Source organism: Mixophyes fleayi, chromosome 8 (assembly GCF_038048845.1).
Source record: "Mixophyes fleayi isolate aMixFle1 chromosome 8, aMixFle1.hap1, whole genome shotgun sequence".
NCBI classification, from domain to species: Eukaryota; Metazoa; Chordata; class Amphibia; order Anura; family Limnodynastidae; genus Mixophyes; species Mixophyes fleayi.
In genome coordinates, this window is record NC_134409.1 from 18,530,033 (window position 1) to 18,544,267 (window position 14,235).

Genomic DNA, 14,235 nt, shown 5'->3' on the forward strand with positions numbered 1-14,235 from the left:
AGCTTGTGATTGGTCCTCCTGCTCACACACCCATTCTTATGTCATTTAAAGATAGTTAGCTTAATGGATTAGCAGGTTCTGTAGAGAAACAGCAGTAACCCGGAAAAACGGTTGCACATAGCAGCCCCTGAGGCCCTAGCAAGGTGGAAGGAGCACGTTAATATTTTAAAATATTTCCCTATGTGGAAGTGCAGCTTTAAATAAAAAATCGTAACTAGAAGAAGCATTTACACCTTAACAAATACTTATATTAAAGCATGTGTTAAATGATGATGGCACATATATTTTGTTAGCAAGTTTTATTTCTCAGGAACGCTATAAATATGCAATTTAATATGCAATGTAGGATTAAAAATAATTGAAATCTGTAATTTATTTTAATAGAAACATGTATTTTATACACTGCTTTGGTACAATGCTCTCCAGCTAGTAGCTTTGGTACAATTTTAAAGGTTAAATTCACACACAAAAAAACCCAATAGTTTAAGTAACATCCCCACTCCCCCAATAGCAGAACTGTGTGCAGGAGAATACGCCAACCCCATCTAACACAGGCGTTGAATGGGCAGAGCCCGGCTAAGGGTACGTACATACTGGCATTTAAAATATATTTTTATTGCGTGTTAACATGCAAGTAAAACCACATGTAAGCCTTATTGTATTTATATATGCATTTAATATGAGCTTAGATGTGTTTGATATGTGTTTACAAATACATTCAATCTGTGTTTTTTAAACATGTCTAAACAGTGAATGCATTTATAAAAACTTCTTGACTGCTGTGTTTACAGTATGTTCTCATTTATTTGAATGTAAGGTTTCAAAAGCTTTGATGCACGGCAGAATAACTCAAGAATCAGTCACAATCACCCAACATGGTGCAATTCACGTTACATCCTGTATAGACTAGAGATGCTCGGGCTCGGTTTTTTGAAAACTGAGCCCACCGGAACTTAGGGGATCCGAGAAGGCTCGCAAGCCGACTTGGTACTTTTGCGCATCCTTGGATCTAAATCGAAGCAAAATGTCATTGTTGCGTTGTTGGATTCCGCAGGCTTTGGATTCCATAAGTACCTCCCTCCCCAGGTGATCCAGCGCCATTGCTCACACAGAAACAGGGGTAGCAGTGTTCTTGTCGCTCTCCAGTCTTCAGTGCCATTGCTCAGTGCCATTGCTCATACAGAAACAGGAGGGGTAGCAGTGATCTTGTCACTTGACAAAAATTGACTGGAATTGACTGGAAATTAATGCTATTGAGGTTAATAATAATGTAGGAACAAAACATTACCTGATTTTAGAAAAAAAAAATAGGGATTTTAGAAAAAAAAATAGGGATCCAAAACCAAAACCAAAACACAAGGGCGGTTTTGCCAAAGCCAAAACATGAAGTTAATCTAGATCCAAAACCAAAACACGGGGGTCAGTGAACAACTCTGCTATAGACCCTCATGCGTTTCACAAGCCCACAAGCCAGTGCACTATATACATAAGTCATCATCTTCATCAGCTATTTATATAGCGCCACTAATTCCGCAGCGCTGTACAAATAACTCATTCACATCAGTCCCTGCCTCATTGGAACTTACGGTCTAATTCCCCTAACATACACAGAGAAAAGAGACTAAGGTCAATTTAAATAGCAGCCAATCAACCTACTAGTATGTTTTTGGAGTGTGGGAGGAAACCGGAGCACCGAGAGGAAACCCACGCAAACACGGGGAGAACATACAAACTCCACACAGATAAGGGAATTGAACTCATGAGCCAAACACTATGAGGCAGAAGTGCTAACCACTGAGCCACTGTGCTGTCCCCTAGTCATTTATTCACTTTCAGTCCTTCCTAATGTTGGTATATTTCTGATATATTGTTTTGTTATTTTTATGAAGATATTTGTGAATATAGACATTCCTGTTGGTGTTGCATCAATTTCAGCCATATAAGCTTTCAGATGTAAATGATTAATTCATAACTCTGTATAATACAGATCCTTTTCTTCTCTTGAGTAGTGGATGCATCTGTAAAATATACATTGCAGAAAAACAGTGCCTTGATATTCAGCACTAGAAATTGAGCCCTGTTTTGTGGCGGTTCTGCTCGGTGTACCCCTATCCAGCTGAAGACATAAATGTACGGTTATATTTGGTAAAATGATTTATCTGTATTTTCACACCAAAAAAGGGCAATTTACGGCATAATTTTAACTCCCGTGTGTATGTACCATAAAACAGTTCTACTTCTGCCATCCCTTCAAAAATAGTCTTCAGTGTCTGTACAATGCTCCTGGATTTACAAGTGTAAATAAAACATATGCCCATAATGGGGAGGATGTAATAAGGGTTGGGGAATTAAAAATCACCTGTCACCAGCTCCTTTTGTGTTATTTTTACTTGCCTTATGCACTGGAAATAAACTGTGTAGAGCATGTTATTCAGCAGGAAATGCTCTCTCCCAGGCTGGCTTTCTCCAGACGGCACAGCTGGAGAGCTGCCATGGGAGAGACCATAGCACATAAACTTACACCAGAGCTCCAACACGCAGAATCCCGAAAGCGGGTCAAAACAAGCCCCATCCCATCCAAACTCCGCCTAGGTATGGGCAAACTCTGCCCACAAAGGACTGCATTCGATTTTAAAACCCCTCACTTCACCATTAAACCACGCTCCTTTTGTGGGATGCTAATCAAGACATCCTACCAAAATAGGGACATTCGGGAAGTATCCAACACTTTCAGTAAAATAATCTTACTCTAGCCCACCAAGAACCCCATACATTGTTTTTTTCTCCCCTGCTAACTACATAGTGTTTTGAACCAAAAGAAAATGTCAGAGGACTTGGTGACTGGTCCTCTTTCACAACAAAAATCTCCACTAAAATAGTTTATAGCACACATATCAGCGACACAAGAGACAATCTGTCACAGGGTTTTCATCAATTATACAGATAAGGATGGCGATAACAGCGGCTCAGTATAGGAATAAATGCTTTATTAATCAAAAGCATTTTTTCCTATTTTGATCAGTGGTGGAAGTGTGTTAGTATACGATGGTATGCCATACCGTCAGCTCTCCTATTGCCTTCATCGTAAAACAAAGACATTCCATTCATTTACATTTTCAATACCATCACTTATAAATTTCCAGTTCAACAATGGATTTTGACGATATCAAATTATTCTTTTCCCCTGTTTTTACTTATTTTTCAATTGTTTTTGTCTAACCTCAAGTGGGGAAAAAACACTTCAATGAAAATACTCCAATCGGATTTCAGCAGTGGAGTCTGTGCAGCAAATTACTACTGTATAAAAGTAGGAAAAACTTCTATATGAAACCCACTAAGCTGCCCTTCTTAGTATTATGTGTTCAATAAATAGAACTTCAGGGGGTAAATGTATCAAGCCGAGAGTTTTCCAGCGGGTTTGAAAAACCAATCAGATTCTAGCTATCATTTATTTAGTACATTCTACAAAATGATAACTAGAATCTGATTGGTTGCTATAGGCAACATCTCCACCGGAAAACTCTCAGCTTGATACATCTACCCCCAGGACTTTGTTTTCCAAATGACTATAAAGAGGAGAAGTTTGATTCCTAATTCTACTGTTGGAGAAGTGTTAGTAGACAAACTTACAGCCAAGGTACTTTATTATTATACAATTAAATTAACCACACCTCGATTTGAACATACCTTCTCTCCTAGTGGCCCTGGTGGTCCGGGATAACCTCTAGCACCCTATAGCGAGAAAAGAACAGAATAAAAACTTAAGTACAAATTCAGTTTCCTGCTTAAAAATGTGCATTTGACTTCCTGCACCTTCCAACACAAAGCATTGCATTGCCAAACAATTGTCTTGTCTTGTTTTCCACTTAATTACTAGTGGCCATAATCTGAGCTAAATTAAATACAAATTGAAAGCTCTTTATTCATCCAATATTCCATTCAGACCATGTTATTGCAGTTACGAAACATGTGGGAATAATATGAGCAGACCGATTTCTTACAGTGAAATGGATCATGTAGGAAGTTTGATATGACAGGATAAACCCACCATTACTGGGCTATTGACATTTAAATTAATTAGACCCTCATGGTCATTTTTCTTCTAATAAAATGTGTATGTAGGCTCTTTAGTTTACAAGTACCGTGTACAGCCATTTATGGATTATCCTCACCGTTGTCTCTTGCCCTCCTTGTGCAGATACCACTAGGTTACCTACAGTTCTGCACCTCCTAATTAAGTTTCACGGACTATGCTGCCTATCAAACAAAACAGAATCTGCTTTCACCAGTTGAACCACCTCAATTGTACTGGCATTGGGATACAAACCTTTTTCCAATCGTTAGGCAGGTTATTTTGTCACTACAGTGGTCAGACTATTATGGACTAGGGCCCCATAAGACACCTACCCTTTACACCAAAAATAGTAAACAAAATACATACACACACAATTTTAAAATAAAGTTTAATTGAATAACAGATTCCACAAACACCGTTGTTCTCCACTTAATTAAATACAAAAAAAGAAATCTTCTTTTCTTCTTTGCTGATCTGTAGTACTCCCACACTGGACACTCGTGATTGGCTGGCTGGTAAAGGGGTGTGTTGGACGGTCACAGTATGCAGGCGGGTGATTTTTTTATGGGGGTTTTTGTTTAGCTTTTCGTTTTCACTTGGGCTATGATGGCTCAAGAAAGAAAGAAAATATATATTTTTTTTACTTCATCAAATGGTAAATGAGGATTTGGGTGATTTTCATTTTTAAATTAAAGTTTATTTTAAAATTGTGGGTGTGGTTTTCTGATAAATAAAGCTAGACGGAGCAGAAATTTAGGAAACATAAATATTATTTTCTTCCTTCTGATGTAGTTCACATGAAAAAAAAAACCAAAACTAAATAAAATCTTCATATAAAAAGACCAGCACATTATCCATGACTGACGCTAAATAATTACACAGGAGGAGTTCCTGGGTCTCCCGTACAATGGCTATTCAAGTACAAGCATTTTCTTAAATTGGCCGTTGTGATTGGCCGGTGAAGTCTCGAGTCTTCCAGCTTTAATAATTTAGTGAAGTAAGGGTGTGTTGGTCTTTCATGGGTGATGTTTCTGAAAAATTGCATGCATGTTTTTTTTTTCTCTTATGGATCATTATCAGGAATCGGAGAAATCAATGAGACACACTTTTAAGGCTAGATTTACTAAACTGCGGGTTTGGAAAAGTGGAGATGTTGCTTATACAACCAATCAGATTCTAGCTTTCATTTATTTAGTACATTGTAGGCCTCGACAAATTGATCATTACGAATCGGCCAAAATGTGGACACACAGCGGAAATGCTGTTCGTGAAATCACGCAATTTCGGGGGTGGTACAAAGTGATAGTACGCTGGACTTTGAGTGGCTTTCTCCAGAATGTCCTTTGTGACGTCACCCGACCAATAGAATAGAAGCATTTCCATTAAGCAAATTGTGATGCACATTAAGGCAAAAAACCGCGCTGCTCCTCCAGATTTTTTCCGGTTTGTAAATTACTCTCGCCAGGTAAAGATTCTAGTTAATTATCATGTAAATAAAAATACCAAACATTAATAAGGTCCAAATGCTGGAAAATGTTTTGTTAAGAAATACAAAAGTGGGAGGCAAAGCATCTGGTATTGCATATCCAGCACGTGATTTACAGTGTTTTATGTTTGGTGTAGAACGTCAGTACAAACACTTGGAACGAGATGAGAGGAAGCTACTAATTCAAGTTCTTTTTTATTTACAATCATTTTAAGAGTCCCACTAAAATAGTTGTATGGTTTAGCTTTTAATTAGAGGTGTCTCCCTGAAATAATGCAGACAATTTTATATATGAAGTCCATGAAGATCCCAGTGTTACATATACAGGTCATTTACGAAGTGCGAAACCAACGCGTTTTGCTGTGCTCATCAGCTGCTCTTTGTAAATTACCTTCACTATAATCATGTGACGTCACACAGAAACAGTTTCTATTGCATAATTAAGTTAACCATTTGGTGACTGACTTATATTCGAAGGCTAAAAGCACACAGGTAATTTGCAACAATGATTTTAATCACTACTGCACATCACTCAGCATTTGACACCATCGTTATCAATGTTATCAAGCCACAGTAGTTATAATAGTACTTTCATCCATTCTCTCATCTTCTCCCACCTCGACTACTGCAACCTCCTCCTGTTTAGAATTCCGCTTATCCATCTATCTCAGCTTCAATCTGTCCTAAATAACAAAGCAAGACTGATTTACCTCTCTCACTGTACATCCACCACGCCGCCCAGCAAATCCCCATACTGGTTGGCACCCAATTACAACCACCTAATCGATCCCAATCAGATGTTCACCAAGTGGCATTATTTTGGGCCCATCTGTACTGATTTGTGGCTGGTTCGGTCTGGGGGAGAAACAAACTTGCAGTTCAAATCGCCCCTTCAGCAGCTTAAACGAAGACCTAAACTACATACATCCTTTGATAAAAACATAAATAAACAGATGTTCATATACCATGTCACAAACATACATACAAATAACAGTAATCATGGCTATTGATAAAGGAGTATAAAAGAACAACTAAAGCGATAATATGTAATTATCAACAACTGTCAACATAAACAAGTAGAAACATTATATCATGGTCATTAACATTCCAGAAGTCTGCCTTTACACGCTTAGTGCTACTCTAGCTTACAAGTGATTTGTCATGTCACCTTTTATCTTGACGCTCCCACTGAGAGAACAAATTATTTTATCCTGGAAATGCTGCTATCTAATCACATTCTATCCCGTGCAAACACTGGGGGCTATTTACTAATCAAGTGTAAAAATGCAGAAACCTGCAGCAGCCAATCACCAATCAGCGCTGGTCAAACTAGTGGTTAGAGAATTAAAGCAAATTATTGGTTGGTTTCTATAGGTCACATTTGCAGTTTTTGAACGTTGTTAATTACTCCCGATGCTAATCAATGACCATAATAATTAAGAAAGACGGGAGGCTGATGCAGAGTTGGTTGCAAAATGGAAGTACATTACTGTAAAAAAAAAAAAAAAAAAGTACAGAACAATAGAGGATTTCCACCTATATGATAAGCAGTACACATCTAGAGATTCGCCCATATTCTCATCAGTATGTATTTGCACCAGGTCTATAGCAGATGTAAACAATAGGCCTCCTAACAGGTATATTTGCCATACTTCCCTACTCTCCAGAATGTCTGGAAGACTCCCGAATTCCAGGTAGGTCTCCCGGATACCCAGGAGAGCAGGTCATTCTCCCACATCCTGCCCAATTCCTAGTGAGATGAACAGGATGGGAGCCTCCATGATGTGATTTGCGGTGTATATTGTCTTTTTGGCCCCGCCCCCCATGGTGAAAATACACTATTGCATCACTGCAGGGCGCGTTTCGCCACGGCCTGAGGGCAGAAGTGGCCACTCCTGCCATTGTGCTCTAAAATTTGAACATTACATTTAAAATGTTCGAATACAGAACACCCTATTTCTCATGCAGTAACGTGTGCTTCCTATAGGTTCTACTTGGAAAAGCGCAACACATGAAAACCACATGAAAAAAAAGCATCAGAAAGCATGTGTTAGTTTTCATGCGTGTTGGCCATTTTCCCTGCATGTGGTGTGAACGAATCCCTGTGGCAGATTACAAATAAAGATAAATAAAAAATTTAGGGTACAGGATTCTAGAAAAATACAAATATGGGGAACATAAAAGGGGAAGGAACAGATAAATATATAGGGCCTGATTGATCCACACTTGCTAAATTTTCCTCGTTGGCTTCAGGGAGATTCCAGGGGAGATGGGCGTGCGGATAAACGATTGTCACAAATTTGGCCATTTACAGCAGGGGCGAGAACCGGGAGGCTGTCCTGTCCTCCCAGGAGGTCTCCCAGAAATGCGTGAGTCTACGGACATTCCGGGAGAGTAGGCAACTATGCGTTAAAGAAACGCAGCTAATGAATCTCTAGAGACTGAAGTGTCTTTTACATTTCTGTCTCCACTACTGGAGTCATGTTGTCTTACCTGTCAGTCTTTGATTAAATCTTGGTCTCCATGAAAATGGCCACCTCCATAGGCATCAATACCTGGACATAGGACACATTTTCTGAACCGTCATCATGCCACAGATGGCGAAGCCAACCACGTCTTGTACTGGCTCAGCATCAGGGAGAATGCCAGACTCTTCAGAGAGTGAGGGAGATCATCCCTATTTCAGGGAGTCTCCCTGACATTCAGGGAGAGTTGGTAAGTATGGATTTATCAAGGCACTTCTCTGCCGATATTCAGCGACTGCAAATTTGATTTGCGTATGCCCAGAACCGAGCGATACGCAACTAAACGCAGCCACATTCAACTCATCTTCATACGCAAAATACACTTACTACAGCTTATAATTTCTGGAAGGGAACAGGGCTGGGAAGGGGCGATCACCCATAGTCAATGTACAGTAAGGGAGTGCCATGCCCAGTTCAAGCTTGGGGCATCTCAAAGTTACTAGCTTTTCTGCCGATTCTCTTGGTCCAGCTACAGGGCTAGTCCTGATCAGTAGTGATGACAGTCGCGTAGGCATGCTATAACATGTGTTTGCAATCAGGAGCAACCGTAATAATGTATTTTATGTTCAGTAGACATTAAGAACATCATAATATATTTTTTTTTTTTTGGGGGGGGGGGACAAAACATTACAAAAAAACCCAACTTTTTTCTGTTTTATCATGCCTATATTATTATATTAATTTATTTTTTTTATGTGCATTCTTTTGCAAATTTATATTCCGCATAGGTATTGTACATATCCGGCAGTGTCTTGTGTTGTACAGCTGAGCAGACCTACACCCGAATTTATCAGTGCACGTATCTTCAGAACCGCTCCTTGCTTAACTTGGGCGTGCATAATCCTAAATTCCGCGCACTTTGTAAGAAACGCAGCTTGCACTCAGTATGCGTGACTTGATGAATCAGGCCCATAAACAACTGGAATGTGAAACACGCATTTGTTGGGGAACACAAGTTATACAGGTGTTAAGTGTTAGGTTGTCTTCTTACTCAAAAACATATCAGTAGGTTAATTGGCTGCTATCAAAATGACCCTAGTCTCTCTCTCTCAATCTCTCTCGGTCTGTGTGTGTGTGTTAGGAAAGTTAGACTGTAAGCTCTATTGGGTCAGGGACTGATGTGAGTGGGTTCTCTGTACAACGCTGCGGAATTAGTGGCGCTATATAAATAGATGAAGATGGTTGTGATTATTTTAGCAGATACAGGAGAACCATTTAGAAACTGCACTTTCTGCAGCTGATGATATAGGTATGAGTTGTGAGTCTCCACAGTTATTCACCGAACTAAATCACAATTCATAGTTTGTGAAAGATATTTTACCATAAATTCCGACCTCCAGTTAAAAGCTGTTTGAAAGGTTTCGATTTTTTTTCCAAGTTTAAATTCCAAGGGGTATATATACTAAACTGCGGGTTTGAAAAAGTGGAGATGTTGCCTATAGCAACCAATTACATTCTAGTTGTCATTTTTTGAATGTACTAAATAAATGATAACTAGGATCTGATTGGCTGCTATAGGCAATACCTCCACTTTTTCAAACCCGCAGTTTAGTAAATATACCCCCAGGATTTTTCATCAATTTAATTTGCCAATGTGCATATTCTTTAGGATGTGGTCAGACCTGCAACAATGTCGTCCAACTATGGTTTATTTTTTTGTTTGTTCCACAGTAAAACTGCGCTGTTTCAACCTTATCCGAAGACAAGTCTGTTTGTTATATGCAGGCATGTCATGCATGTTATTAGTAATGCTACATTGACTCATGCTGTGGTCTATACACCCAGACTGCTATACCCCTCTGCCGAATTAGGAATTGGTATTTTGTGTATAGAAATGATGTATGGACATGTTTTACATGCTTTGCGCCCACAGGGATATGTTCCGTTGGTGTCGGGTTGTGAAAGGCAACTCTTAATCAGAGGACTTTTTAGATCTGCCTGCTGCCTGTCTGCAAGGAGAGGTGGTTGCGGGAATATTTCCTTTAGCCTGTCATCATTATGGAAAGTGGAATGTAGTTTCCTCATACCGCTAGCTGTGAATTATATGTCACTGCTATAGATACATGGTTTGTCTTGGTCCTCTGCCTTTAGTCCAGTAGCTGGGTTCTGGGTATACATGCGGCTCTGTGACCTTGGTTCTCTGTTTATGAAGTCATTCTTAAGGTTGTTAAGATGCAAAGAATTGAAAAAAAGTGGTAAACCTCAAACGTATATAATATATTTAGTACTCAATATCACCCTATGCTCACTAGTACCAAATATACTGACCCTCTACAAAAGCTTAATTGAGGGCAGGTATAGGCACCACTGTGATGGTATAATTTAATTTACATATACTATTATAAGAAACAATATAATACAATAGTACATAATTGTAAAACAAGAGTATACAAAAGTGTATAAGATGGTTGTCATTAGAGATGCCTCGAATGTCACTGGTTCGATGACCAAGAACACGTCGGCCAATTGACCGCAATTCAAATTCGTGGCTCTCTTTTTTTTTTTTTGCAGTTCACGTTCAAGGTAGGGTGGGTTAATATTTTTATTTTGAACACTGTTGAAGAAAAGAATTTTAAATAATTAAAAAGTGTTTTTCGAACTGCAAACACTACTTTGATGTTCTAACTTTTTCTTTCACATTTGTTCTTTGCGTTCAAGATTTGCCATGAAAACCAGCCTGGGCACGGTCGATTCGACTTGAACATAGTAAAACCTGTTTCACTTTCTCAAATTTAGCGTGATGTTCTTAATTAGTCAAAAATTTGAGAAATTCCAGTGAATATTTGAATTTGTTAAACTGGTTCAAGAAACAGTACACATCGGGTTTGAGCATCTCTAGTTGTCATTAAAAATGATCCATGGCTGCAGGCGGCCTAGGTGGCTCCTGTTGAACAGTCATGATGTCAGATACTCATCATTAAGTGGAGTGTGATTTGACATTAAACAACTGCAGTCCATCTTCCAGCGGTCATCTGTGGCACCAGGCAATGGCAGGTGTCGTAATTAATGAACGGCGGTAGTTTCGCTGTGTGTGGCTTCTGATAAAAAGAAGATGACGTCTACCTGAGTCAATGAGGGCAACCTCTGTAAAGTCACTGGTTCCTACAGAAGGGATGTGGTCATATTTCAGACATTAGAAATGTTGACAGTTTTCCTGTCGAGATAGAAATGTCAGCAGGCTAAATGCTGATACTTCCATTCTGGTGACAGCCGAAAAATGTCCACAGTGTGATTGTCGACATTCACAATGTCACTGGTTCGTATTGATGTGTGTAAAAATATCTTTAAGCCGCGGGACCAGGTCAGGTTCAGATACTAAAGACAAATAAAATAATGGGTAAGGTAGAGTCATGAGCCAAGAGTCAACGATTTCCCCAAGACTAGCACTGTGTGCTCGAAGCAGATTCCCACTAATACATTGGGAGATCGCTATAACATGAATTTAATATGGCGTCACCATGCAAGTTTGGGTGGGCCATAGGTTTAACTTTAATTGTAAAGCGCTACGGAATCTGCTGGCGCTATATAAATAAATGTTGATGATGTTGATGATTGAGTTAATGACCATGTTGGTTGTAAAGAGTTAAGCTTGGGTGCAGTTGTGTTTTTCCTGAAACTTAGAACCGTCTTAAAATTCGACCAATTGTTAGCAGTTTGATGGCCATGAACATGTCCGTGGTACAAAAGCCAATTGACGTTGATTTTAATCTGTGGTTAGAAATTTATAGCTCGCGTTCACCATTCGTATTTGATGTTTACAGATGGCATTTGCCGAGACTTGTGTTTGAGTTTCTCCATTTGCATTCTCCGTTCACATTAAAATTAGTGTTTTAGAATATTTTTAAACACATTAAATAAATATTTTTTTATTGGAATTGCAAACATTATTGTATTCTAAGTTCGTCATTCGCGTTTCAGGTTTGCAATTAAAAAAAGTTTTACGCCAGAATGTGTTCATTAATCGTCTCCGACATGGTCGACTTTCTCCAATTTAGCTTAACATTTTTTATTTAATCAATTAAAATTTCAAGAAATTCTGACAAATGTTCTATTTCTTGTAGCGATTAGACGAACCGGTTCAAAAAAACAATACTGCCGCCGGTTCAAACATCTCTAGGTCTTATGTTTGTTGGTTCAGCACACAAAATAGCTGCCTCTACCGAGTTTAAGTGCCGGCTGCTCTTTATATTTTATTTTGAGCAAAAATTAAGGAACTCGATCTTCAATCTCCATATAAGCTGCCGTTACACAGATGTTTTTCTTAGGTGTACTGGCAATGTTAGCGCAAGAACAATAAGCATAATAAAAATAACACAAATATAATTTTTCAAATTGTGTTCCAACAGATGGCCAACACTACAGGAAAAAACTACACTGTGGAAACCTTGCCCTGACCTGCAAATTGGACTTCCTTCGGTGATTATATGAATGTAGACCAGGGGCAGTCTGGGCTGGGGGTTATCTGCCCCCCCGAGGCGGTCCCTTAAGGGTCTACCTTGGGCTGGGTCACTGGGCCACCTGCATTGTTTTCCTAATAGGCTGCTGAGTCTTGGCCCCCAGGGCTAAAATTTGTCAGCCCTCCCCTGATGTAGACAAGCCTAAGTTTTTTTTAATTACGATTAAACATTAGATAAGGTTGGGGGGAACCAGATTCCATCCTCTTATTAATTTTAACATCGGGATGCCCTCTATTGTAAATGTTATTTTATTCTCTTTTTATGGGAGGCTTTGTTAAGTACACCTTGTATTACCATGACAATATTTTACCCTTTGTACAGTAGTATGTGATGCACAATCCATTAAAATAATTCTTATTCTATCGTCAATGGTGTATATTTATGGAAAGTTATGAATATTTATAAAAGGTTACAAAGTAAAAATTATCACAGTACAGTAATTGACTTGTAAAATAAAGACATAATTCTACTACCTTTGCCCCTGGAGGACCACGATCTCCCATTAAACCCACTGACCCGCGATCACCCTATAATACAGAAAGCATAACAATGAGAGTTACTAATACACATATCAACAAATGGTTTAGTATGAGAAGAAAAAGCATTAGAAACATTACCTTCTGGCCAGGTGGTGCTTGCCCCGGAGAGGATCCTGGATCTCCTTTTGGACCCTATAGGAGAAAACAAAAGCTCTCAGTAAATACACAAGTCAAATGAATAGCATGGTTTTCTTTTCTTTCGTGACAGTAATTCTAAGAAATGCTTTTATGGAACATGAAGAAAGAAGATAATCCCACATTAAATGTCTGTAACCAGCAGCCCCCGCTCATATGAGGATGTAGGATTAGCAGCTTCAGCTCTTCCATGACTTGCCGATCTGATCTCCTCAGGCAGCTTTAGCAATAGTGGCCCCAGTTGCATTATCCATCCATCACCAATAGAAGACCTTAGTGGACCCAGGACAAAGGTCACACAATGCCTCAGGGATGGTAATACTTTCTAGTGACTTGATTGGCTACAGTCACAGGGATGGTAATACTTCTAGTGACTTGATTGGCTACAGTCACAGAGATGGTAATACTTCTAGTGACTTGATTGGCTACAGTCACCTGGATAGCAATACTTCTAGTGACTTGACTTGCTACAGTCACCAGAATGTTGAGGCTTTCCAATGACTTGATTGGCTACAGACCAGTCACAGGGATGTTAAGACTTTCTAGTGACTTGATAGGCTACAGTCACCAGAATGTTCATCATTTCTAGTTACTTGATAGGCTAGAGTCACAGGGATGTTAATACTATCTAGTGACTTGATTGGCTACAGTCACCAGAATGTTAATCATTTCTAGTGACTTGATAGGGTACAGTCACAGTGATGTTAATACGATCTAGTGACTTGATTGGCTACAGTCACCAGAATGTTAAGGCTTACTACTGTCTTGATAGGCTACAGTCACCAGAATGTTAAGGCTTACTACTGTCTTGATAGGCTACAATCACAGGAATGGTAATACTTCTAATTACTTGACTGGCTACAGTCGCGGGGATGGTCAGACTTTCTAGTGACTTTATTGGCTGCAGTAACAGGGATGTTAATACTTTCTTGTAACTTGATTGGCTGCAGTAACAAGTATGTTAATACTTTCTTGTGACTTGATTGGCTACTGTTACATTGATGTTAATACTATCAAG

The 14,235-nt window shown here is 39.1% G+C and overlaps 1 protein-coding gene across 1 annotated transcript in view; it reads right to left on the reverse strand.

Annotated features, from left to right (window-relative positions):
- Positions 1 to 14,235, reverse strand: part of COL24A1 (collagen type XXIV alpha 1 chain) — a 215,866-nt gene that overhangs the window by 132,614 nt on the left and 69,017 nt on the right. The window contains exons 6-8 of the mRNA XM_075182027.1: positions 13,161 to 13,214; positions 13,017 to 13,070; positions 3,688 to 3,732 (exon numbers count right to left, since the gene is read on the reverse strand). Coding sequence (XP_075038128.1) covers positions 3,688 to 3,732; positions 13,017 to 13,070; positions 13,161 to 13,214 — 153 coding nt within the window. The remainder of the gene's footprint in view (positions 1 to 3,687; positions 3,733 to 13,016; positions 13,071 to 13,160; positions 13,215 to 14,235) is intronic.